Source organism: Echinops telfairi, unplaced genomic scaffold (assembly GCF_000313985.2).
Source record: "Echinops telfairi isolate 266 unplaced genomic scaffold, ASM31398v2 ScPeMD7_5592;HRSCAF=6446, whole genome shotgun sequence".
NCBI lineage: Eukaryota > Metazoa > Chordata > Mammalia > Afrosoricida > Tenrecidae > Echinops > Echinops telfairi.
The window spans coordinates 21,528,594-21,556,240 of record NW_022109491.1 but is presented as its reverse complement, the minus strand read 5'-3'; the positions used below and the strand labels follow the sequence as shown (position 1 = coordinate 21,556,240).

Genomic DNA, 27,647 nt, shown 5'->3' with positions numbered 1-27,647 from the left:
TCCCTCCCAGGGGGATGGACAACAGAAAAGTGGGTAAAGGGAGACATCGGTCAGTGTAAGACATGAAAAAATAATTTACAAATTTTTAAGGGTTCATGAGGGAGGGAGGGAGGGAGGGCAAAAAAATGAGAAGCTGATACCAAGGGCTGAAGTAGAAAGAAAATGTTTTGAAAATGATGATGGCAACAAATGTACACATGTGCTTGATACCATGGATGGATGTTTGGATTATGATAGAGTTGTACAAGCCCCCAATAAAATGATTAAAAATAAATAAGAGAGCATATAGAAGGTGAATTTATTTCTCTGATATGTAAATCAACAAATTTTAAGGAACGAATGTATTTTAATAATGGGCCTCTTCTAGCTCTGTTAGGTAAAAAGAAAGAGGACAAGAACAGGAAGGACAAAGCCTTCTAAGTAACTTGCTGTTTGATCTATAATCAATAAGAAGAGGTGGTCTTTGGAAACACAAAAAAGGATAAAATCTTAGTTGACTATGTGTGTTCTTGAGGGAGCCAATCAAGCTCAGCAGCAAAAGTGTAGCAACTCAAATGTCCAAGTAGAGCACTAGGGTCCCAGAGAACATTCTTCTTGTTTCTTTGGCTCTCTTCCCATCAAGGACACAAACTTATCCAGCAGTAGTATCATGATGAATTTCCCTACAGTTTCATGATGATAATACACACCTATTATAAGACCAGAGGAAGACTCCAGGAGAGAAATAAGGAATATTTCTCAGTAAAGGAGCCAAGGCTGGGGAAAGAGTTCTCTTGTATTTCTGTCTTGGAGGTGGGCTGATGCTGAAGTCAACTGGACTATAGCAATTCTGGTTTGAATCAGGAACACCCTCTTGGTGTAACAAGGTGTCTGGTGTGCGTGGTTCAGTAAAGCAGGAAAGACCAGGCCCTTGCCACGTGCTGCTCTTTTAGTGTTGGGTCCACTTGATGCTCTTGAGGTCAATGCCATCTTGTACCATCTCCCAGAGAGGGCTGCCAAAAAGAAGAGATATTGGGTGAGGAAGAGCTCAGAGGAAGCAATCAATGATGGCGCTGAGGTCATTAGTAATAGCTTGCTTCCTTCTGTCCTTATTTCTGTTCTGCATCCTTGCCCTGGCAGATCCCAATACAGATAGCTAGTAAGTCTTCCGTAGTTATGTGAAAATCCTTGCTAGTCCCAGCCTCTCCTCAACTGCAAACAAAATAATAACTAACTACCCTAGGCTCAGCTACACTAGGCTCTGAACAAATGCCAAAGCCAACTCATAGCGACCCTATGGGACAGGGTAGAACTGCCCCCATGAATTTCCAAAACTATAACTCTTAACAGGAAAGCCCTGTCTTTCTGCCACAGAGCAGCTAATGGTTCTGAACCACGGATCTTGGAGTTAGCAGCCCAACATCTAACCACTATGCCACAAGAGCTCCTTCACTGGGCATCAAGCATGATCATATTCTAGAAGCGCCTATCCCACTTGTGAGAGGCTTTGGACACAATTTCCCTTGGGGGGAACCAGGACCTGTGAGACATGTATAAGCATCAAATTCCAAGCTCTCTCCTAACCCCCTCTTCATGAATGACCCACTTTTCAGCACTAGTTTCTAGGTTTTTCTCTACAAGTACGGCTGGGGCTTATCCCTAAATTATCCAGGTGTGCAGCACCCTCATCCAATTCCTGCCACCTTCTTCTTATCTGAATTACACTGTAGTTTCAACTTCCCTGGATCCAATAAAAAGGAACTTCTTGGAACTCGGACCTGAGCATCCCATCACACAAAAGAACTGCTACTAAGAAGTCTCTGCTGTGTTCTGATCCCCTTTGCTTGGATATCTTGAATAATAATACTAGGCCAGATATCACTTCAATGTTCTATGAGATTCTGTGGCTTAAATTTCCCCAGTTAATATCATTCTCTTCTTGGCTTACTCCTTTACACTGTGATTCTCAGTATACCTTGCGATTTATGACATTTCCCATGGCTATTTGAAAGTACGTATTTCATTTATGTCCCTTCAGGACATAAATATTATGAGTGGGTTCAGATTTACAGAGGGCCTATATATAACAGAACAAAACATTGCCCAGGTTATCATAAGCTCACAAAGTAAGAGTCTGGCTGAAAGCTACAGGAATCAGGCTGAATTCAGTTTCTCAGAGGAGAGAAGGAATAGGGTACAGATGAGCCACAGCTAGAACAAAGGTTTGCTGGCAGCATGGTCAGTAAAAATGCCCCTTGGGAAGGTGGGGTAGAAAGGGGGAACTGATCACAAGGATCTAGATATAACCCCTGCCCTGGGGGACGGATGACAGAAAAGTGGGTGAAAGACAAAACAATAATTTAAAATTTTTCAAGGATTTGTGAGGGAGGGGGAAAATGAGCTGATACCAAGGGCTCAAGTAGAAAGAAAATGTTTTGAGAATGATGATATACAAATGTGCTTGACACAATGGATGGATGTATGGATTGTGATAAGAGCTGTACGAGCCCCCAATAAGATGATTTTTCTTTAAAGTACATTTTATTTTGTATACTTTTTCTGCATATGTATTGGGATTCATAATCAACATTTTATTTAAATGCATCAATTAGTGTAACATACTAAATGAATGGAATAAATATTTAGTGACTATAAAAAAAAAAGCCCCTTGGGTATGCCAGAGAGTACAAGAAAGCCAAGCTAAAGGAAAAGTCATGAGCCCTAGAAAGTCATGAAATCTGTAAATGCTTAAACAATTAAGCTTAGCCGTGGGAAGAAAAATCCAGAACACAAAGGCCTGGAAGCGCTTACAAATAGAAGCAGAGTATATGCATGAACTTTCACTCCCAACAACTGGATCAAGACATTTCAAAGTCAAGTTGAGCCAGAGTAGAAGCCATGCAGTGAAAACACCCAGAGCCCTCACTGTTCCCATGAGAAACCTGAGCTCTGTGGCTCCTAGAGGAAACCATGGTGACAGCTGACCAGTCAAGGACCCCTTAGCCTTACATGTACCTTTCCCAACAGAATTCTGGGCAGTGATTCCCAATCTCAGAACTATGTATAACTCCACAACACTTAGCATATAATTCAGAGGAATCATGTCTCTAACTAACTACTGGAGTTGAACTACAGAGGCCAAATTAAGAATCCCATCTTGAAGGGAGTTTTCCTATAACTCGTTTGTAAATCAGTAAGGTTTTATTAGTACTGCTGCAATGACAAATGCTAATACTATCAATAAACAAACAACCAAAGTCACTGCCATCGAGTCAATGCTAACTCATAGCAACCCTATAGGACAGGGTAGAACTGCCCGTGAGCTTCCAAGACTGCAGCTCTTTAGAGAGTTCAAAGCCCCGTCTCTCTCCTGAGGAGCGGCTGGTGGTTTCAAACTGCTAATCTTGTAAGACTGCACCCCAACTATTGTACTATCAATAGTAATGAAAAATACTACCTGAATTTTTGAAGTATTTAGTATTAATATTTAAACAGGAACTCTGGTGGTATAGTAGGTGATGTGTGATGCTGCAACCACAAAGCCAGCAGTTGGAAACCACCAGTGGCTACAAGGGGGAAAAACTGCTACTCCGTACATAGTTACAGGGTCAGTTCTAGTCAATCCTATGGTACTGCTATGGGTCAGAATTAAGTTGAGAGCAATGAGTTTGGCTTTTATTTTGTTTTTCAGTCTTTAGAAGGATACCTTCTCGCAGTCTGAAAACGTTGCTGAGAACTGCTTTCTCACATGGGACTTCTAAATTCTAAAATCCAAGCACGCTCAAGCTTTGAACTCAGATGTGTAAACAGAGAGCTTAAAGACGAGAGGAGCCAGCACTAGTTTTCTCCAAAGGGCCCGCAGTACAATACTACATACCTCATTTCTCGCAGACGCTTGACATGCTGAATGCACTTCTCCGCTGTGTAGTCCACTTCTGCCTCTGTAGTGAAGCGGCCAATGCCGAACCTGAAAAGGGCACAGGAAAAGAACTCTACACCAGTGCACTGGTGCCAGGGTAAATTCATTCGGCAAATATTCGCCAAGGGTCCTCCTACACCTAAGACATAGAGAAGAATGTGGTCCTTCCCCCTTAGGCCCTCTCCAAAGTTACTCTTTCTCAGATCGTGACATGTAGACCACCCTATTTCCAACCACCCAAGAAGAAGATTCCTGTATGTGGCAGTTACATAATCTCCTATCAACTTGTGAAAGGGTGGAGGCTAGCCTGTCAATCAGGTCATAGCCAATGAGGCCTCTGTGTGGGCATGGCCTTGTCCTGAGGATTCTGGAAATTCCTGTCTTCCTTTCTGGAGTGGGACACACACTCTGTGCTTCATCTTCCTGTTGACAAGACACATGGAGCTATGCTGATGGAGCCAGAGCCCTGGAGCTGGAGGAGTCACATGGTGACCCCTGACAGCACTGAGATGTTCCACCGCCACTGAGGCCACAAGACTTTCCACCCTCTGGCCTGTGATCTTCCTGCATTCAGTGTCATTGCATGTGTTGCGTGAGTCTGAAGAGGAATGTATAGACTGGTATCGGATATAAGGGCTAATATCAGACTTATAGACTTGATCTAAACTGGGCTGGGATGTTTTCGCAAGATAAAATTGCTCTTTTATAAAAAGCTCTTATACAACTGAGTGTCTCTGGATTTGTTTCTCTAGTCAACCTAGACTAACACACTGTATCATCTCCAGACCTAGAGAATCAGAATCTCTGGGTACAGAACTCAGGAATCTTCCTCCTTCATGAATTTCCCAGTGATACTCTATACTTTATAAAGTCTGAGAACCACAGCACTAGAAATTTTCAAGAAGAATCATGAAGGTATGAGGAAAACTAGATACAGACTAAGACTATTAGAAGAAGTGAAAGATTCAAAAAGAAGGTCTGCCTCTTATAGATGTTGCAGCACTGACCTGATGGAAGAATGAGCTAAATCCTCATCAGTGCCAATCGCTCTTAAGACGTAAGAGGGCTCCAGGGAAGCAGAGGTACAAGCACTGAGGAGGGAAAGACAAGAGCTGTACTCAGTTCATCACAACAACTACGTTTAGTCCCAAACTCCTAGGCCCCTGGAGTCATACCCTACAAATAAAAGAGAAAATATTTGATAGAACTAAAGAGTCAGACATTACTGGCCCATCGAGGGATGTGAACCTCCCTCCTCCACCTCCTGCCAAACCATGAAAGAGCATGATGCCACATGGGCTGGGTTTGGCCAAAAAGGCAGCAGAGGGCCCTGGGCTAATTCTCAAGGATAGAACATAACATCTGTACCAGTCTTGAGGGCAACTAAACCCTTGGCAATCTTGGAGCAGACTTCAATTCTGGAGGCCTGCAGCAGAACTACTTACATAACCCTAGCACAGATCTATACAACGCCTGGGACCACAAAAATCTACCTAAAGAAATCCTCCCTGGTGGCAAATTTCAGTCTGTGCCAACCCAAGTAAACAATGATCACCCATAAAATGACCTTACTCTTAACCAAGAGCTCTTTCCCTGGCACCTAGCACTATCTCCACCTATACACTGGGAAATTTAATAAGCTGCCATGGCATTTAGAAGTCCTGCTATATTGATCCAGCTCACCTGCCTGAGGATAAGGCAACATCCTTGAGTGCCATCAGCAGGCTTTCCCCTTCTACGTATGCAAAGGACAGGTTGATACAGCCTGTAAGACAGAGCCACAGTGAGGGAGTTTTCAGAGTCTCAAGCTTGTCTAGAATGCGGACAGAAGGGGATCTACCTGGATAATGGTGCTCAGGGTCCCCATTCATCACCACATTGGGAAGGCTCTTCATTATCTTCTTTGTCAGTCGTTCTGCTAACTTTGAGATCCGCTCATGGTCATACTGAGGAGCAGGCAAGGGAGAACTAAGCACAGTGACTATCAACCAATTCAGAAACACTCAGGCTGAGGAGCCCTTCAATGCTTGGAATTGTCAGTAAGTTACTTAGCACTCTAAGTTACTCATGGAGACCACTGTATCCTCCGCACTGAACACAGTGCCTGGTGTGCAAAAGAGGAGCTTAGTAAACAGGACACTGGTCCTAACAACCCAGAAACTTATGAGCTAATAACTATTAATAGAGCTTAAGTACGGGAACCTATGGTATCCCCCTTAAAGTAAGCAAGATGCCAGGAGCACTGGGACAGTGACAGGTTTTCTTAAACCTCCTCTTCCGACTGTCCTTCTGAGAAGCCTCTAAACAGGAGATCTAGTTACAGGGGAAGTTGTGGGTGGAAATTGCTCTCCCCATACCTCCATCTCTTGTTGTGCCACCTCACACGCAGCCCCCAGCCCCACCACCAGTGGTGTGGGCACTGTCCCAGACCGCATACCCCGCTCCTGCCCCCCTCCACTCTGCAGGGCCTCCACGCGCACACGGGGCCGGCGGCGAATGTAGATGGCACCAACTCCTGGCAAACAAAGAGTGGTTTAAGAAGAGAAAGAAAGAACATAGATGAGACAAAGTATCACATTCCAAAGGGTTTTTTACAACTTTTCTATAAGTCTGAATTTTTCTAAATATTATAAAAAGTTTGAGTCAAAAGAAATGGCAGTTAAAGTATAATTTTTAACAAAATTATTTCTCATACGGCAGGTGACTCACAGAAGGAATAATGACAAAATGGTTTAAAATAGTTGCTATTCATGTAAGAAATGTGTCATTAATGCAGCATTATTCATAACAAAGATTAGAAATAACTTAGATGCCTTCCATTAGGGAGATAATCAACTAAATAATGGTTATGTCCATAGAGGCATATAAAAGAACGTAGACATGCCTTCTGTATTGTACTAATAATCTAAAATCTCTACAGCCCATTGTTCAAAACTACTACTACTGCTATGGCATCAGTTCCAACCCATCGTGACTACACAGGACACAGTAGAACTGCTTCATAAGGCCTTTACGGATGCAAATTGCCTCATCTGTGTGGCTTTGAATGGAACACCCTTCAGTTGGCAGCCCTGTGCTGTACCCATTGTGCCACTGGGGCTCCCAAATAAAGTTTGCATTTTAGTTTTTGAAAAAAGCTGCGTTCTTGGTTGAAGCAAGTAGGGTGCAGAAAGACGAGTATCACGTGTTACCGTTTAGCTAACAGGTAACGAAGCCCAGCGGAGGCAAGGCACACATGTGTAGAGTAATTATAAAAAATTACCCAAGGCTCAAGTAGAAACCAAATGTTTTGAGAATGAGGATGGCAACTAATGTACAAATGTGCTTGACACAAGGATGTATGTATGGATTATGATAAGAGTTGTATGAGCCCTCAATAAAATGATTTTTTTTTTTAATTACCCAAGGAACTGCCTCCCCAGAGGGAAGCCACATGGTTGTAGGTCAGAGGTGAGAGGGATACTTTGCACTGCACTTTTTAGCAGCTTTTGAAGTTTGAACCTTGTGAATAAAACTGGTACCACGCTTTCTAAAACAGTAATCAAGCAAGCAAACAAGCAAAACCTTTACAGAATATAAAAGAGGGGTCAGAATGGAAGTAAAATTTGATACAATCTCCCAGGGCCTATCACATTAAAAAATATGTATAACCTGAGTCAGCAAACTGTCTCATATGAATTTCTTACCAAAGTATGAGAATATGTACAAAGGTAATCACTAAGTAGTCAAGGGTTTTTCAATCGAAGGGGCATGCAATAATGTTCTTTTACTGACTCTTTTCCATACAGAACCACTGTTCAGGCAGGGACAGGAGATACATAGAAACTAAGACAGTGGTTCCCAACTTTATTCTGAAGGACTTATAAATTTTAAAAGTATTTAAGTACCCAACAATATTTATGAAGAAATATTTCATTTCTCCATTTGAAAAAATAAAGTTCAAGTATCCCAAATTCAACATGCTCAGACACTATCCATTAACTAAACCTATTGAGATCATGACTGTGGACATTAGCTGTTTGGAGACAAGGATATCTGAATAATTCTGATCAGAGCTGCTCATGAGCATGATACAAGTGGTTGAAACAAAAACATATATATGTAGGGTAAAATCAAGAGCCTGATGTAACAGTGGTTAAAGCACTGGGTATTAACCAGGAAATCAGCTGTTTGAAGCCATCAGCTCCTCTAATGCTCTACTGGAGAAAAAACGCAGCGGTGCACATCCATAAAGATCACAGTAGCAGAAACGACATGTGCAGTTCTACCCTGTCCCATAAAGACACAAGCAGTTAGAATCAACTCAACAACTATAGGTTGTTTTTGTTTTTTCAGGTCATAAAGACACTTTACAATGTGTGGGAACCCTGAAAAAATATATTTTTCATACTTCTAGGAATTCATCATATTGTTTTCTACCAGGTATACACCCAGATGACACACCCAATAGACACAGGAAGTATACCAGCAAAAGTACCACTAGTCGCCACAAATCTGAACACCCAAGACAGAAGAAATGTTTGTTTGTTTGTTTGTATGGCTGCTTCCATAATGTAGGGAACAACTATCTCTTCCCAAGGGCTGGGGGAAGAGGCATAACTCAAGATTGAACACATTCCTGTAACAGGGTCATGAGTAACAGAAAGGTGTCCTTGAGAGCATAATGGGAGCACAGACTACTAATCTGATAGAAACCAAAATCAAAAGAAATATAAAAGCCCATGTAATCTTGCCCAAGCTAAGGCAAGATGCCAAGAATGAAGGGCTCAAAGGATAAAAATCATAGTCAGGCAGAGAAGAAAGCTGGGCCTATCTAACTAAATTTGATATGACAAAATCTCTTATCCCTCAGCCAAACTAGCCTCCACATGCTTTCGAAGGGTTTTCTACATTGAATATGAAGAGTGGCCTACTGCATCGTAACTTCGAGGGATTACCCAGGGGCATGTATTCTTGACTAGCACACATGACAACTGCATTGGGGAAAGTACTCTATTTCCTCTGAGAGCAAGGAAGAGTCTCCAAAAGAGCCACGACTGAACTGCTCGTGGGCTTCCTGGAGGTCTAAAGAGACGGCAGTCTGACAGATGCTTACCTTTTGGACCATAAATTTTATGACCACTGATGCTCATGAGATCAATTTTCATGTCATTGACATCAAGTGGGATCTTTCCAAAGGCCTGGGCTGCATCAGTGTGGAAATAAACCTTTCTGGAACTGCAAATCTGCCCTAAGGAAACAACAAAGAGCAAAAACAATGTTGGTCCCAAAATAAAACACCATGACCACATCACTAGCCTCTAGCCATATAATAAACCATGTCTATCTCTTTGGGTTCTAGCTTTCTTGACTGCATGAAATAAGGAGGGTAAAGCATCAAGTCAAAATATCTACGATGTTCTGATATGTAACACTTCTCATCTCATTAACACTGGTTTTTCAATACACTGCGTGTTTTTTTGTTTGTTCATTTGTTGTTGTTTTGAAAGAAGAAACATTTAAAGATCTATTTACTAATACAGAAGCCTGGTGGCAGAGTGAGTTACGCATGCGTTGGGCTGCTCGCCATGAGGTTAGCAGTTTAAAACCACTATCTGCTCCATGGGAAAGAGAAAAGACTTTCTACTCTCACCGAGAGTTAGTCTTGGAAACTCACAGGGGGCATTCTACCCTTCTAGCCTGCCCGTGCGGGATCACTATGAGATGGAATTGACTCCATGGCAGTTAAAAAAAAAGGAAAAAAATTTTTTTTTTTGCCTTTTACTAATATGCCTAAGAGATTATGGGGGAGTCTCTGGTCCTAAGTGGGGATAATAAAGAATGAACAGAAACTTAAGTTCTTTTCCTTGATATCCCTACTGCTCTCTATAAAGTATTACAGTGCCCAATGCAACTGTGCTCCCCACAGATTGTACATCTCTGATGTTCGTACCTATTTCCGCAATGGGCTGCTTCACTCCAATCTCATTATTCACAGTCATGACTGAGACCAGGCTGGTATCTGGCTGGATGGCAGCCTCTAGGTCCTAAGAAAAAACAAAAATGGAGAGACTATCCTACCAACAAAGTCCTCTTAACTCAAAACACATGCAAGCTCCGTCTAGACACCGACTAGAGTGGAGAGTGACAACAGCGGATGCCGACAAGGGAGCAGACAAGGGCCATGTGTGCACTGCTGGTGGGAATGTAAACCAGCCAAGCCTCAATGAGATCTCACATGAGATCACCATGTGATCTTGTAGTTGTACTCAGGTATCTATTCCAGAGAAATGGAAAATTTCAATTCATGCAAAATAAATGTTCATGATAGCTTTACTTATGATAGCAAAAAGTTAGAAAAAAACTGGGTCCTTCAATGGGTGACCAGTGAAACCAAGTGTGGTAGATCCATACCATGGAACATTACTCAGGAATAAAGGAAGCAAACCACTGATAAATAAAACAACTTGATCGCATCTCCAAAGACATGCTGAGTATTAAAATCAAACTCCAAAAGTCTACATACTGTATGGTTCCATTTACACAACATTACTGGAATAACAAAGTTATGAAAGATACATGAGCGTTGGCAGAAGAGCAGCACAGGAGGCAATTGTGGTGATAGGAACTGTCCCGTTATCCTAACTGCCTGACGGCTACACAAGCCTACACAGGGGATCCAGCTGCAGAGACCTTGTGCAAACACACAAGTACAATTGGGGAAATAACATGGTGGGCTGTGTCAATAGTAATATCTTAATTGTGATAGCTACTATACTACTACAATCATTTCACGTGATACTATATAATTTACTTTTTTTTTAAGGTTTTCTTTTTTTTTATTAGGGGCTCATACAACACTTATCACTATAATTTACTTAACATCTAATTTTGCTAGGTATTATCACTGAGGGAAACTGGATCTCTGTACAAGTTCTTTCAACTACATGTAAATCAGTAATTATCAAAATATAAAAAGGTCAACGAAATTAGAGAGGAACTTACTACCCAGTGGTCAGAGTACACTGCTAAGGGCAGAATATACAGCACAAAACAGGGTTACTATTAACACAAAAGACAAGATCCCATCAAACTAAATAATTTATCTTAAAGAATTTACTAATCCACCAGCATTGTGCCTTCCCTCACACTTGGTCTAATGTAGGTGGTTCTCAATGCTATATTATCTCAGTTCCATGTTTGCTTCCTTCATCGCTCTTATCCTACCTTAAAACTGACTTACAATGTATTTAAGAATGTCATTTAAAAAAAAAATTGGTATACCTCCTTAGTAATATGTTCTATGTATAATGTCATAACATGTAATTTGCTGATGTTACCATTCCCAGACATTCACTCACAGATGTTCAATGTTATGGTTTACTCTTCAAAACAATACCATATACCAGGCTGTAAAATACATTTAAATAAATAAATGTAAAAAGAAGTGCTTGACTTACATTAAAACCAGCTTATGATACAGTTGTGATATGCTGATGTTAAACACAGGCATCTGACTGGAAGCCCATGGTAAATTAGGGACTTACCTGTATACATTTGTTTACTTGTTTGTGGTACCCACCCTTCACTAGTCGAAGCCCCCTGAAGGTAGGAACTAGGCCTGTCTTGTTTATCCCTCTATTTCTAGTACCTGCCACTCGGGTACAATACACCAAACCAAAACACTCACTGCCATTGAGTCAATGCTGACGCATTACACCCCCTGTGGGTTTCCGAGACGGTACCTGTTTAAGTGAGTAGAAAGTCCAGTCTTTCTCCTGCGGAGCTGCTGGTGGTTTCAAACTGCCGACCACTCGGATAGCAGCCTAACACATAACCACTACACACCACCAGGGCTCCCTATGGTACAGTAAATACTACTAAGTGAAAAAAAAAAGGCAAAATCCTAAGTATTACAAGAAATGAAAATGCGGAAATGCAACTAACAACAAGAAGCCTTCAAGACACTTAGCCTAGTTGAAGAGAGAAACCTATGAGGGAGTACCCCCACAAAACAGGAAAAAAGCTCCACTGGGCGAAGCTTTCATAGTACACATTTTTCCCGCTAGGCAATCATCAAGCAACTTGCTCCGAGTTAGTGCACCCAGTGGCGTCGCCTGCAAAGGTTCTATCTGGCCACAGAGAATTTTTTTCGTCAAACCTCATTTTTTTGTGATGGCCGATTTAAGATAACAGTGTTCCCTATGAAATTCTGTTGCCTGCTTATGAAAAATGCCACAGAAACTGCTGTGATGTTAAACATAGCTTACAAGGGCAGCATTATGGGTAAAACTCAAGTGTATGAGTGGTTTTCTCATTTCAAAAACGGTGAACTGTTGATTGATTGATGACAAATCTCATTCTGATGCCCATCAATTTCCCGAACGGATGAAAATATCAACAAAATTCACGCACATGTGCTCGAAGACCAATGACGGATCATTGAAGAGACAGGGAAGTGATCTGGACTGTCTTGAAGCTCGGTTCAGTGAATTTTAACGGAAGATTTGGGAATGAGAAAGGTGGCTGTGAAATCTGGACCCCAGGTTCCGAGTGACCAGCAGAAAGAGCTTTGAAAGAACAGCTCCGAAGCGACCCAGACTTTCCCCCCAGGTTTTCTTTTGGGTACCCCTTGTATATGCATCGTAGAGAACAGAAATAAACATCCATGAAATGCTATGGGAATTCAGAGAAGACTTTTCAGAAAAGAAGCTTTCATCAGGAAGGTGGGCTTTGAGCTGAGTTTCTAGAAGACGGAGAAGATTAAGGTATGTATAAAGAAGATAAACCCAAACCCACTGCCATTGAGTTAATTCCAATTCATAAATACCCTATATAGGGTTTCTGAGGCTGCAGATCTTTACACGAGCAGACAGGCTCATCTTCCTCCCTCAGAGTGGTTGCTGGGTTTGAACTACTGACCTTGCAATTTGCAGCAACACTTTTACATGACAGAGTCACCAAGGCTCCTTGTAAAGAAGATAGTAGAGATCAAAGGTAAGGGGGTATAAGGCAAGGCTAAAGACAGAACTGGCCAGGAGATATTAGACAGATACTGTATATACTCGTGTGTAAGCTGATTTTTCAGCACATTTTCAATGTAGTTTTTGTGGTAAAATTAGGTGCCTCAGCTGATATTTGGGTTGGTTTATACTCAAGTATATATGGTATATAAGCTTGTATGGCTAGAATGGACAGTATTCTTTTTTTTTTTTTATAAATGGACAGTATTCTTAAGGGACACAGTGGTTGGCAAGACTGAAGCACTAGGTTTTGAACAGCACATACATTCACTGGGGCTAGTACTATCTTGATAGCAAAATGTGACAAGGAGGTCACAAGAAAACTCTAGCTCAATATTACTTTTGAATATAGATGCAAAAATTTTCAGCAAATACTAGCAAACTGAATCCATTAATCTGAGAATAATTATACATCATGACCAAGGGGGATGTAGCCCAGGAATACAAGTTAATTCTATGTGGCCACTGCAATGAATTATCAAACCCAGCGTAGAAATAGAGTGCCATCGGTGTCAGATTCAAGTGCCAAGGGATGGCAGAGGAGGCATGTCTGACTCCCTCATGGCAACAGGGAAGCCAAAAGAGGCCAGATATGGCCCTCCCTTCCCCTCTGTTTTCGTAGTACCCATGAAAACCAATTGACTCAAGAGTGAAAGACTAAAGATCTTATCGAATTCTACTTAACGTTGTACTGGAACTTCTTGCCCAGACAATTAGACAAGAAATAAAAGGCATTTAGATTAAAAAGGAAAAAGTAAAGCTATATTCATAATAGCATGATCTTATAATAGAGAAAACCTTAAAGAATCTTTACAGACATCGGGAGTGAGGGCCTACTGGAAGAACATTCTGGAAAAGTCAATACTATTAAAAAAACAAAACAAATGCACTGTCCTCCTGTCGATGCTGACTCCCGGAGACCCTCTTGGACAGGGCAGACCTCCCCCTGTAGGTCCCTGAGACTGGGACACCGCATGGGGGTAGAACGCCCGCCTCCCTGCCAGGGAGCAGCAGGTGACTTCCAGCTGTTGACCTTGCGGTGTGTGACCGCCGAGCTACCGGGGCAGTCGGGGTGCTGGTATGACGAGAACTTGGCGAGGATGTGAACAGAACAGGTATGGCTTGGGCATTTGGAACAGTGAAACTCCCGTGTCTCATGTGTGATCTTGCAACATGACTTTGAGCATTTATCAAAACCTATTGAAATGTACAACACAGGGAACGAATGAATCCCTAGTGCAAACAAAGGGCTTGGATGGCGAGGTACTATGACAATTCATCAGAGTAACAATGAACCACACACACACAGGGTGCGAATGTTTGCAGGGGGGTATGTGGGTTTGCAGGGGGGTATCTGTAGTAGCTGCTCAGTTTTTCTGTAAACCTAAAACTGCTCTAATCCCCCCCAAAAAGAATCTTTACAGAAAAATTAGAGCTAATAAGTTAGCAAAGTCACAGGACACAAGTCAAATATAAAAATTCAGCTCTATCTCCATACACTAGCAATGAATAACGCAAAAATGAAGAAGCAATTATATTTACAATAGCCTCAAAATAATAAAATAGAAATACAAAGACAGATGCTGACAGGTACACAAGAATCAATGACAAAGTACATATTATAACATATATGAGGAAAAGTTTAAAAAAAAACATGGCTACAAAACCGTAGAAACTTTATTAAACAAAAAAATATCAAAATGTCCACACATATCCTCCACCTAGGTCTGAAGGCAGTGTTTCCATCTCTCTAACCCTTTCCTGAAGATGTCTGTGCTCACTGATTTGTACCGTGCTAAAACAGCAGTTTTGACATCCTTTTAAACATTATTTGTTTGGGGAACAAAAGGAAGTCTGAAGGGCAAGAACAATCATACCTACACATGCACACTGTAGGATAGCTGGGGTAAGGTTTTCGAATGAGATTCTCCAAGGATAGCCCTTTCTACCCTCAAAGAATGAGCAAATGTATTGGCATGCTAGATAAAGGAACTGGGCACACAAGGTCCCATATTTTATGAGACATTCAGAATAGGCAGAATGGCCACAGAAACAGAGAGTAGATTTATAGTTGTAAGCAGTTAAAACCCCAGAGGACAGAGGAGAACTTTCCCTTCTGGATTTCCAAGACTGTAACTCTTTATGGGACCAGAAGCCTCATCTTTCTCCCTCAGAGAAGCTGGCGGGTTTGAATCTCCAACTTTTCAATTTCAGTGACTAACAAATGACTAGTATGGATGTTTTTGAGGAAGGAAGGGGAACAATGAAAATATTCTGGAATAAGATGGTGGTAGCTGCATAACTTCGTAAATGCACTAGAAACCACTGAACTGTCTGCTTTTAAAAGGTAAATTTCGCTTTGTACGAAGATGGCACCAAAGGCAAAGAAGGAAGCCCCTGCCCCTCCCAAAATGGAAGCCAAAGCAAAAGCTTTAAAGACCAAAAAGGCCGTGCTGAAAGGCATTCACAGCCACACCAAAAAGACTCCCCACGTCACCCACTGTCCTGCAGCCCAAGACCCTGAGACTAAGAAGGCAGCCCAAGTACCCTCGGAAGAGTGCCCTCGGGAGAAACAGGCTGGACCACTGTGCGTCATCAAGTTGCCCTTGCCCACGGAGTCTGCCATGAAGAAGACTGAAGATAACACCACACTGATGCTCCTTGTGGACATCAGGCCAACAAGCACCAGATCAAACAGGCTGTGAAGAAGCTCTATGACACTGACGTAGCCAAGGTCAGCACCTTGATCAAGCCTGATGGTGAGAAAAAGCGTATGTTGGACTGTCTCCTGACTATGATGCTTTAGATATATATATATATATATATATTTTTAAATCATTTTATTAGGGGCTCATACAACTCTCATCACAATCCATACATACATCAATTGTGCAAAGCGCATTTGTACATTCATTGCCCTCATCATTCTCAAAACATTTCCTCTCCATATAAGCCCCTGGCATTAGGTCCTCATTTTCCCCTCCCTACCCGCTCCCCACTCCCTCATGAGCCCTTGATAATTTATAAATTGTTATTTTGCCATATCTTGCCCTGTCCGATGTCTCTCTTCACGCACTTTTCGGTTGTCCGTCCCCCAGGGAGGAGGTCACATATAGTTCCTATGCTTTAGATATTACCAACAAAATCAGAATCATTTAAACTGAGTCCGGCTGGCTAATGCTAAATATAAACTTTTTCAATACCCAAAAAAACTACAAAAACCACCAGGTAAATTTCATGGTGTGAATTCTATTGCAATGTTTAAAAATGTAAATAATAGCATATAAATGACCTTGAACTTCAATAAACAAAATTCTACTTCGTGCCCATGGGGATGAGAAATCGCTCAGAATGTTTAGGCCATGTAGAAAAGCATCTACAGAATGCTCCATAAATAAAGTCTGGTCAACAGTCAAGATATGCTGGTGGTTGAACTCATTTAGGCAAAGAGCTTTCATCCAGAGGTGACTAAGATCCAGGATGCATCCTAGACAAGAAAAAGAATGCTTCCAGAAGCACTGAAAAGAAATAGCTATAGGGCACCCCTAGAAATGGGTAGAAGCAAGAACAACATAATCAGAGAGACAGCAAACCTAGCCACCCCCTAGAAATTGGTAGAAGCAAGAACAACATAATCAGAGAGACAGCAATAATTTCAATTGCACTTATACAGGGAAAATAAGTTAAGGCAAAATATATGGACAATGACTATGCTTGGAGTTCAGGGAAAAAGCCTCTCTGTCTCATATCTATTTAAATAGTTGAAAAATGTCCAGCAATCAATCAATAAATAGCAACTGTGATAACACAACTCTCTGGAGCAGAATGGAGCTGAGTTAAATAGCTATGTAGCCATCATTGGCTGAAGAAGAGGGAAGAAACCAAGAATGATGGGAAGAAACAGTTTATCCTTCCAAGTAAAGGCTCTGTCTACAAAGCACATCTCTGTTTAAGGATACTGGTGTCTAAAATCTGAGGGTAAGGTTAGATTTACTTCTCAAAATGGACATATAAGGGGCTTGCCAAAGGTTTGTGGAAAATTGAAATAAAAGATAATAGAATTTTCCCATGAACTTTTTCAAGCCCTTTACTTATGGAAATGAGCCAAAAAGGGAAATAATCTTTTTTTAAAAATCATTTTATTGGGGCTCTTAACAGCTCTTATAACATTCCATACATCATTTGTATCAAGCACCTTTGACATATGTCGCCATCATCATTTCCAAAACATTTTCTACTTGAGCCCTTGGTATCAGCTCCTCTTTCTGCCCCCCACATCGTGAATCCTTGATCAATTACATATTGTTATTATTTCAAAAAAAGGGGGAAATATTCTTAAGAAAACAACACTCCCTCTTGAAGGATACGTGTGTGAGAGAAGAGGGAGCTAAGTTTTGCAGTGACAGTGAGCTCTGGTATCCTGCACTTGTGCCCCAATGGTTCTCATGCTACCCAGGAGGACTGACAAAGCTGAGAAAACAAGCCTTCCAGAGAAAAGTAGGTTGATACACACTCGGGAAACATGGCCTCAGTTTCTCTAACAAGTCTCCTCTACATCCTACCCAAGCCATTAGATCTAGTCCTTCAAGTGAAAGCCGAGGCTGGAGAGATTCGATTGGCTGAAGCCAAGCTTCTAATATTTTGTCCCCTCCTTCCAAGAGTCACTCCTACCTTTAAGTCGATGATCCCGCTCTTCTGCACTGGCAGGTAGGTGACCTGAAAGCCCTCAGCTTCCAGTGAGCGGCAGGAGTCCAAGACACATTTGTGTTCCGTCTGAGTGGTGATCAAGTGCTTTTTCCGTGACTTATAGAACCTAGCCACCCCCTAGAAATTGGTAGAAGCAAAAACAACATAATCAGAGAGAGCAATAATTTCAATTGCATTTATACAGGGAAAATAATTTAAGGCAAAATACATGGACAATGACTATACTTGGAGTTCAGGGAAAAAGCCTCTGTCTCATATCTATTTAAATAGCAAAATTTCCAACACCCAACTCTAGCAGTACAGAAATGAAACTCATACTTAATGCTTGCTGAAAGCAATATCTATGTTAGAATCTCTTCAAAGAATGATTGAAGATATCTGAAGTGCTGTACTTATACTGGGTCTTTGAGTCCTCTTATGGGAATTTTTCTTAGGGAAATATTTCAAAAGGATAGAGTCATAAGACAAAATAGGCTGTCATTAAACTTAGAATTTTTAAAAGTTGAAAAATGTCCAGCAATAAATAAATAAATAGCAATTGTGATAACACAACTCTGGAGCAGAATGGAGCTAATTTAAAAAGAAAGGAGATTGTCTTATTAATAGAAAAAAGGAGACTACAGACGAGTAAATATAGAAATTAAAAACAAATTTACATGTTTTTTTCTGGAATAATGCTACCAAAATTCTTAACAGAATTACTTTTATAAAGTAGGACTAAGGTCAAGGTAAAAAAAGAAAGAAAAACTTTCACTTTCATTTCAAGATTAAAATTTTTATTTAAGATTATATAAACTCAAGTAGAAAGAAAATCCTTTGGAAAGGTGCTTAATACAATGGATGTATGGATTGTTATAAGAGCTGTAAGAGCCCCCAATAAAATGATTTATTAAAATTAAGTAATGAAGTAATTTAAAAAACAATATTTCAGTAAAAAAATTATATAGTTAAAAATTCTCAAAACGTGCACTGAATTGCTTACATTTAAAGAATGAAAAATATTAATTCAAAATAAGAAAAAAATGATAAAAAGCAAAATGTACTAAAAACCCCAAAGCATATAATACAGTACTACTTTTGAAACAGGATACTAATTAAAGCAAAACTATAACTAAATCAAAACTACATATTCAGGAGGAGAGAGAAATTTTAAAAATAATTTAAAGTTTTAGAAATTGATTTATACCTTATTGTATCCCCAAAATAATTTACACCAATAATATGAAATGATTAAAAAAAAAAAGTTATGGGGAAAAGGGAGAGTTGGGTGGAGGTGCCCAAAATTTTATAAGTGTTATTTATAAACAGTACAATTTGAATGACTGTGTTTTCCTCTCTTTCTATCTCAGTTATTTATGGATTATTTCTCCCTGCCATCAAGTCGATTCCAACACACAGCGACCCGACAGGACAGCGTAGAACTGTTTCTGCTGGTTACTGAAATTATAACTCTCTACAGGAGTAGAAAGCTCTCTCTCCTGAGGAGCCGCTGGTGGTTTTGAACTGCTGACCTTTCGGTTAGCAGCCCAACCCATTACCACTAGGACACCAGATAACTCACTCACTGACATCGTGTCAATGCCAACTCATAGCAGCCCTAAAGGATAGGGTAGGATTGCCCCTCAATTTTCCAAGACTGTAACTGTTTATGGGAGTAAAGGCACAGTGTATCTAATCCACCCAATTAAGAGACGAAGGAGAACCTGACCCCAGTCCTTCACCCCTAGATTTGAGATCTGTGAAGACTGTCAAAGCAAATATTTTCAAAAGTTTAAAAAGGCTTCATAGTCCAGCAATCCTCTCCCCCACCACCACCCCCGCCCCTTTGGAGGGCCAGCACTCTGGCTGTCTGGTCTGGGCAGTCTGAAGAAGGATGCCTACTGCTAACAGGATCAGACTCTGTGCTGACAACTCTGGAACCCGTCCCAGGTCTCCTACACTCGGGCCAAGGTCACAGAAAACCAACACTGGCAGCATAGATAAGAGAGAGAGGCCAGTTGAAGTGAAATAGGCTACGGTTTATCTGAACCTTGACACTCACTGTGGGAGAAAGAAGAGGCTTTCTACTCCATGAAGAGGTAGTCTCAGAAACCCACAGGGGCAGTATTCCCTGTCCTAGAGGGTCTATGTGAGTTGGACTCTACTTGATGGCAGTGCGTTCGGTTTGAGCGAGTCCTGACACTCAGGAAGTAGCCACAGTGGTGTAGCACATTATACTCTGGGCTGCTAACTGCAAAGTCAACATAAAGGCTTGAAGTCTCGGAAACACAAAGGGGAGTTTTACTCTGTCCTACAGAGTCACTCTGACTCAGAATCAACTAAGTGGCACTGAGTTTGGTTGGATTTTTGACTTGTTTGGTTGGTTTTTGGTTGACATTCCCTGATGTGATCCTCACAACCAAGGTCAGTCAAATGTGATTGTGCCCTATGAGACACCAAAATGACTACAAAGGGTGGAATTATACCTGTACTACAGTCAGAAGTATGTACTTTCCAAGAGTAGGTCCCAAAGATAAAGTGACCAATCCCAGAATGAGTGACTAAGAGAATGCCTGCAGAGGGTCCCACAGGCACCAGGATTTCTAAATGGAGACATCGCGGAAATAGGAGGAACTTGTTAAAATAGATCTGATCAGAAAGAGAAGGAAAGGCTGTAAGGGTGAAGTCATGGTGACAAGAAGTAGAAATGTTGACTTGGCAAATGTTGTGTTAAATAAATTTTTGTGAATTTTTTTTTTCAAGTAGAGAAACATGCCCAACTACCAGTTTACTCTAGACTTCACTGGGACTAGAGCGAATGGATGGGGAACTGGTCAGGTCACTATTGCTCACCTTCTGAAGTAGCTGTTATCCAAAAAACCAAGTGGTTAAGAATCAGAGAGCCATCACCTCTCCTAGGCAACCACCTCACAGAATTAGTTCCAGAGGAGCAACGACTTAAGGTAGAGTAGACTGCAAAAGGTTGAAAAGTCACCAAACCCAAAAGAGTGTCTTTTGTGTGTCTTCTCTTCACAATGTGATGGTGTAAGTGGATAGGAAATACACATCTAGATCCCAGTTATAGAGGGAGAGGCCAGGTAAGTCCTCTGCTTCCCTTCTCTTACCTTAATTGCTATGTTGTTGGATTCAGTAGCACCGCTAGTGAAAATAATTTCACGAGGATCAGCCCCAATCAGAGATGCTACTTGCTGTAAGCCAACAAATAGAGAAACCTACAATCAGTTAATCGGGCAGGAATAAGGGTGCAAGCTAAGCTAGGCCAGAGCTCTGAAACAAGGATAACACCCAGTCCCAGAAAGCACCCCAGTCCTGCAACAGCCTCCATTTTAAATGTGTAAATTGAAACTTGGAGAAAGTAAGTAACTTGCCCAAGACTAGTCACTGAGGAAATGCTGAAAGTAATGAAATACCTGCAGCTGAACTCCAGGGCTTACTTTCTGAATCTCTTCCCGAGAATCTCAAACCCTTTCCATCCCTACGCACCCCCACCAAAACTAAAACCTCTTTCCCACAGGCCACTGCCTATCTGACCTCAGAACTCACCAGACTCCTCTGTACTAACCTGGCGAGCACGTTCCACGGCCGCCTCACTCTCCCAGCCATACGCATGTGTCCGGGAGTGTGGGTTCCCGTAGTAGTTGACTAGGTAAGGAAGCATGGCATCAAGCACCCGGGGATCCTGAGCACAATAGAGTAAGTTCAGTTTTCCTGTACCCACAGTCAATTCAAGGCCCTACTCTATCCCCTCATACCTGCCCAACCTGCCTCAACACATGCTCAACCCCTCAGACCAGAGGTTGTCAACCTGTGGGTCTCGACCCCTTTTGGGGGGTTGCCCAATTCATAACAGTAGCAAAATGACAGTTGTGATGTAGCAACGAAAATAATTTTATGGTTAGGGGTCACAACATGAGGAACTGTATTAAAGGGTCATGGCATTACAAAGGTTGAGAACCACTGCCTTAGACACTACCTAAATTAGCCCTCAACCAATCTTCCATCCCCTCAGATACTAAGCAAAAATCAACAGAATATACTCCATCCCCGTTGATCTCAACTCAGATTTAACCGCTACCTCATCAGGCAGTCTTCAAATATTGCCTGGGTCTGACACCTGTTTCTACAAGCCGTTTCTATTCCCCAGTGGGAATGGGGAATGTGGGAAGTACCAGGTGAAACTGTGAGAGGGCCGGACACCACAAAAACTGTGCTTAAGATTTTTGTGCAGTATTTCAGCATGAATTTGTTTTTTATAAAGGTGGCCTTATAGTTAGTTACAGTAACAGTTTCAACAAGCCCAGATTACATGTATTACTATAGTTAGAAGGCAAAACTCTAAGCGAATAGATTTTTTGAACCTTCTAATGGACTCAGGGCAGAACTAGTATTATCCAATTACAATGATGCTTCAGATCACCTGGCTTCATCCTCGTTAACTATAAGTACTGGTTGTATTTTGGGGGCTTTTTTTGGCTGTTGTCTTGTGTTTTTAAAGTCACTGATTTGGGAGGGGGGAAAAAGAGGAGCTGACACCAAGGGCTCAGTAGCAAACAAATGTCTAGAAAATAATGACAACATATGTACAAATGTGCTTGATACAACTGATGTATGGATTGTTACGAGAGCTGTAAGAGCCCTCAATAAAATGTTTATTAAAATAAAAAGTCACTGATTTAATCAAGTTTTCTAATGTATTAGCTATAATACTGTAGTAATATTTGCTACCAAAAATCAGTAATTTTTAAAAATGAAAAAATAATTAAAGGAAAAGGAAAAAAATATAAACAGGTTTCCATACAGTTACGAATATTGTTGTAACTAATGTAATTCAATGTAGAGAGATTTTATAAATTTAATTAGGATTCACTGTCAATCTAAGAAATAGGACACTTGAACAATTTACAACTATACTTATCGTGTATTCTATTATTAAAATTGATAACATTACTAAAGATTCTGTAAGGAGCCCTGGTGATACAGTGGGTTAAGCACTGCCATGGACATTCTCAGGAAACCCTTTGGGAGGGGTTGAGCTCAATACTATAGTCATTGTGAATCCAAATCAACTCTACAACAGTGGACTGTAAGGATCTGTATGGTCAGGGATGGCACAAGGTCCATGGAGAGGAGACTCTGTACTTAAGATGACACTAACCTAGCCACGCCACTGTCATACAAAGTGATTTATGAAGGGTTAGGACACAAGAGGTCCTGGTAAATATCCCTCTTCACACAAGGTAAAGCCCTACATTAATATTTGAGAGTTCATCATGCGTCAGGCGCTGTTCTAAGAATTTTGCCATTTTTAACCCTTTTACCCAATTTCACAGAGCTCTAATACAGACTTACAGCTTTCTGTCGGATGGCAGTGGGGTTGTTTGTTTGTTTTTTAGAGCACCTGCATCGAAGAAGTGGCCAGCTGTAGCCCAACCACTTCAGGTGAAAGAGGGCTCAGGTCTTCTGTCTCCTGGCTCAGTGATGACTCTAGAACAACTCAGTAGCTCCTGACATTTCTGTTGCCTGTCTCTACTTCCTGATCGTAACTTGGGGAAAACTGTCTCCGACCTTACCAGAGGAGTGGTAGCTTGCACATCCAAATAGAGAGGTCGTAGCACGGTCTCTGCCTCTGGAGCAGGAGTTGTATCTGAGGGAGCATGATGTACCACTGACAAAAAAAAAAAAAAAAGGAATAGAGTGACCAAATGAGAGGGGATGCATCAAAGCTAGCAGAAAGTAAAAGCTGGACTTAAGTAATGATGCTCAAGGGATGGCAAACCTCAAAGGAAAAGGAAACAAAAACAGCTGAGAACCCGAGCCAACTGTAAAAGAAGGCAAGGGTAATCACAGTACCTCGTGCGGGATGTTGGAAATAGGGAAGGCTCTAAAGGGCAAAGCCACACAGGAGTGGGGAGAAGCCAGGGTAGGCGAGAAGCCCCTGAAAGGTTGCTGGAGGGAGCGGAGCCTAGACTAGAGCGTTCCGCAGCCTAGGAGGGCCCGCTGCGCAGTTTGAGAGGTGACTAAATGAAGTCCAACACTGGGGGAGCGGAGGGAAGGCTAAGAAAGGTGAAGGGAGGGAGCGGATACGGAGGACAGTGTGCAGGACGGGGACTAGGAAAGGGGCATTAGGAATTTTCAGGTGCGTGGCCCCGCCCAAAGGCATCAGAAGGAACAAGGAGCAGGAGCCTTAGCGTACCGCGCACGCGCAGCCCCCGAACGGGCGCCCGGGACTTCGACGCTGGGGTTGCCACCAAGGTCCGGACGACCCGCTTCCAGGCGATTTGCAGCAACATGGTATATATAGATGGCAGTCTCCCACCCAAAGCGACACCGATCCGTGGCCCTAAGATCCCGGAAGTGTTGCTCATGCCCCGGAAGCAATTCTTCAGGTCGCAAGGGTCCGACGCCTCACGTACGCACTGAGACGTATAGCTGAGCGACTGCAGCCGCAAGCGAGGTGAGGTGGGGGCCCCGCGGCGTGGGGGGCGGAACGTGCAGCGGGGGGTGGAATCAGACTCCTCTTTCTCCTGCTTCTCCTTCCGAGGCTTTCCCAGACCCTGGGATTCGCTCCGTAGGCCCCCGCTCCCGCCGACCTCCCGCATCGCGGGCGGGTGCCGGGACCCGCACTTCCCTGCCCCCCTCCACGCAGATGCCGGTGGCCGTGGGTCCGTACGGGCAGTCCCAACCAAGCTGCTTCGACCGCGTGAAGATGGGCTTTGTGATGGGTTGCGCCGTGGGCATGGCGGCCGGGGCGCTCTTCGGCACCTTTTCCTGTCTCAGGTGAGGGTCGCTGGCTGTCTCCTGAGCGAGACACCACTCCGCTCTGGGCAGGAAGCAGAGTATTTCCTCTTCTGGTCAAATTTTTTGGACGCACTCAGACATGAGACTGGTTGAAAGCCCCAGTGTTTACGAATTCGTTGTGTGTCCTTAGGCCAATTGGTAAAGACTGGTAACGACTAGCTTTCCTCCACGAGCACTGTAACCCTACCTAGAGAGCACAAACTCACTGCCTTGCAGCCGCAGCTGACCCATAGCGACCTTCAAAGACTGGGTAGAACTCCAGGGTCTAGCGTTTCCAAGACTGTTAAGTCTTTACAAGCCCCGATTTTGTAACCCTGGCACAGAAGGTAACACCTATCTAGTGCTCATTAAGTGACTGTCACTTTTGCAGATTATTTTTATTTCCAAACCGCACTGTAACCAAGTCGATTCCAATTTACAGGCACCCTGCAGGTCAGTGTCTTAAAGAGAAGTGCAAATGTTACAGAAGCAAAAAGCCTCAACTTTCTTCCTCAGAGCAGCTTGTGTGCTAACCGCTGGCCTTTTGGTTAACAGTCCAGCACCAACCAGGGTGCCGCCTTCATTGGTATTTCCAGTTGCTAATAATTAAACTCACGTGGAAACATTTTACTGTCCTGGAAACAGCATGTAAAGATAGTAATACTTTATGCAGAACGTCATTTTCACTTTTATAGAGACCACACTCATTTTTTGAAATTGCAAAATTACCATTTACCAAGCACTTAACTATGTCAAGGGAAGTAACTCTGCGTGCATTGTCCTATCACAACACCCATGTGAACTGTTCTTTATGAACCCTACTTTACACTTAGCAGGTATCCATCATTGTCAACACCAGAAAACTATTGGATCATACATACTCTGGAATGAAAATGGATAAATCAGCACTAAAAATTGGTTTCCATGATCGGGTACTTAGTTAGCATGGCATCTTTTGTCACCTTTAAGCTGAAGACTTGATGTATGAGGAACTTGGGTAGAGAACCTAATGGAGCCTTTTGTCCATACTCATCTCGGGACAGAGACCATGCTTAGCCATTGGTGAACATGAAATGGGGAGTGGCCAAATTAGAAGTGCTTGATTCATTTATTAACACAAATTTGAAATGAGCATGTAATATTGTTTTGCCAACTGGCCCTATCTTGGCTGCTTCTTCACAGGATCGGAATGCGGGGTCGGGAGCTGATGGGCGGCATTGGAAAAACCATGATGCAGAGTGGTGGCACTTTTGGCACATTCATGGCGATTGGGATGGGCATCAGATGCTAACCAGTGCAGTGGTTGCCTAGTTTGTTTACCCTCTCCCACCAGTTGTAACCCATGTACTATAATAAAACAGTCTTTGAGTAATCAGAGTACCTGTTAGACGCATTGAATCTACTCGTCACCCATCAACAGGTTATCAAGACCACCCAAGTTATCAGAAGTCAGCATTAAATAGCCTTACCTGCCACCTTCAGTAGCCTGCTGACATTGCTTTAATGAAGGCCATGCACAGAAGTGGAAGAGACCCTGCAGGCAGATAGCCAGTCTTTTGGCAAGATCGCCTTACAAATTTGCCCCTTGTGATTAAATCATTCTCCTACCCCAAGCACTTCTATCACATGCTCTCCTCCTGAAGCTACCACTCCGATGTCCCTGAATGGGTAAGGAATACTTCCTAGGACCCATTTCCCTCCAGCTATGCTCCTTAGGAAGCCCAACTACCTCCTGAGCCTCCTTAGAAAGCCCAACTACCACCTGTAACTAGGTACCTCCCCACCTTAGGCCTAACGAGTCAGGCCATCCCAACAACCCAGTCTACTGACCTGACTGTACATCCATCTTGCAATACTTTCTCCAGCCTCTCGAAGCAATTCTCATCCCTACACTTTCAATAAAAATTTTGCCTTATCAATTATAGAACTGCCACTGATGTATTTTAAGAGTAACGGAAAGCCTTTCTCCAGAGAACTGCTGGTAGTTTCAAACTACTGACCTTGATGTTAATAGCCCATTACACCAGTAGTACTACTTCCTTATGATTCCAGGACCCTAACAAAAGCAGCACCTACTCAGGTTGCTCAATAGTAAAGCCTCTACTTGCTCCAAGTACTACTTGGATCAGGCCAAGTCATGGAGCACATTAGACACTTCCAGTTGTCTCCATCCCTCTAAGCTCCAGTACTGACCTCTGGTCAACTTTGTGGTACACCCAAACTGGCACTTCCATAGCACATCCTGACTGGCCCTCGGATGCTTAGCCAGCACATTATGACCACCTAGGTTGATTTCCCCTTCCATGTTAAGAATGCTAGAAATAAATTCTAGATTAACGCCCACAGGTCAGCCGTGTAGTAGGTGGGAAAACTAATGAATGACTTGTCTGGAACCTCCTCTCCCATGCTTACTTGCTTGCTGCCTTCAATTGGGTAGTTTAGATAGTAAATACAATATATACCAAACCAAAAGCCCATTGCTTTCTAGTTCATTTCAAATGGTCAAGGATTAGCAAGTCTCATCTTCGTCCTTTGACTATCCAAACTGCTTTATCAGCTTACTAATAGCCCAAATCATAACCCATGCTACCAGGACCCAAGCTGAGGACATTAATAGAATTATTCCAAAGGCTTTCCTACACGCATCCTATCTATCAGCTTTCCACCTACACATTAAGCCTTGTGTGGTTGGTACTATGGAGTCCTGGTTGTGCAATACGGGTTTGCTTATACTAACACCTTTACAGGTGAAAAACTGATGAAGTCTAGATTTCTTCTCTCACTAGATTTAACCCCAAGGTCTACTTCGATGACTGATCATATTTTCTTTCAGATACAGTAGCTGGTTAAACTACATGGTTCATTATTTTAAATTCAAAATTTTCAGTTTATTTCTAGCTAAAGTATTCACCTACTGTTCAAATTTATTCTAATTAGCTTGATGTTGAGACACCTGGTTCAGTTCACAGAAAGGCCAATGTTTACTTTTCTTTAATGCTAGCTTTGCAGGACCACTAATTTTGACACGTCAATTTATACAAAAACTGCAGAAATATTTCCTACTATTTATCAAGGCAAATATAAAAACTAGCAACTGTGTGTGCTGTATGACACAAACCTAAATACTTTTCATTATTTCAGTAATCTTAGAATGTATCAAATGTACACGATGCATCAACATTGTACCTCGTTTTTATTTAGGTCTGCACACAATTGTCTAAATCAAGTCTGTAATTCTTGTCATTTTTTTTTAAGTTACCTCT

General features: G+C 42.1%; 2 protein-coding genes across 2 annotated transcripts; one reads left to right on the top strand and one right to left on the bottom strand.

Annotated features, from left to right (window-relative positions):
- Window positions 1-274: 274 nt before the first annotated feature.
- On the bottom strand, window positions 275-23,953 carry NFS1 (NFS1 cysteine desulfurase). Its single transcript, XM_004697954.2, has 13 exons — window positions 23,801-23,953; window positions 23,178-23,272; window positions 21,170-21,286; window positions 20,712-20,795; window positions 17,572-17,724; window positions 9,831-9,924; window positions 8,994-9,128; window positions 6,256-6,413; window positions 5,739-5,844; window positions 5,582-5,663; window positions 4,906-4,989; window positions 3,857-3,946; window positions 275-992 (listed from the first exon to the last, which is right to left on the bottom strand). The coding sequence occupies exons 1-13, from the start codon at window positions 23,895-23,897 to the stop codon at window positions 929-931; spliced, it is 1,359 nt and encodes a 452-aa protein (XP_004698011.1). The 5' UTR covers window positions 23,898-23,953; the 3' UTR covers window positions 275-928.
- On the top strand, window positions 23,897-25,761 carry ROMO1 (reactive oxygen species modulator 1). Its single transcript, XM_004697957.3, has 3 exons — window positions 23,897-24,061; window positions 24,254-24,384; window positions 25,567-25,761. The coding sequence occupies exons 2-3, from the start codon at window positions 24,254-24,256 to the stop codon at window positions 25,673-25,675; spliced, it is 240 nt and encodes a 79-aa protein (XP_004698014.1). The 5' UTR covers window positions 23,897-24,061; the 3' UTR covers window positions 25,676-25,761.
- Window positions 25,762-27,647: the final 1,886 nt, after the last annotated feature.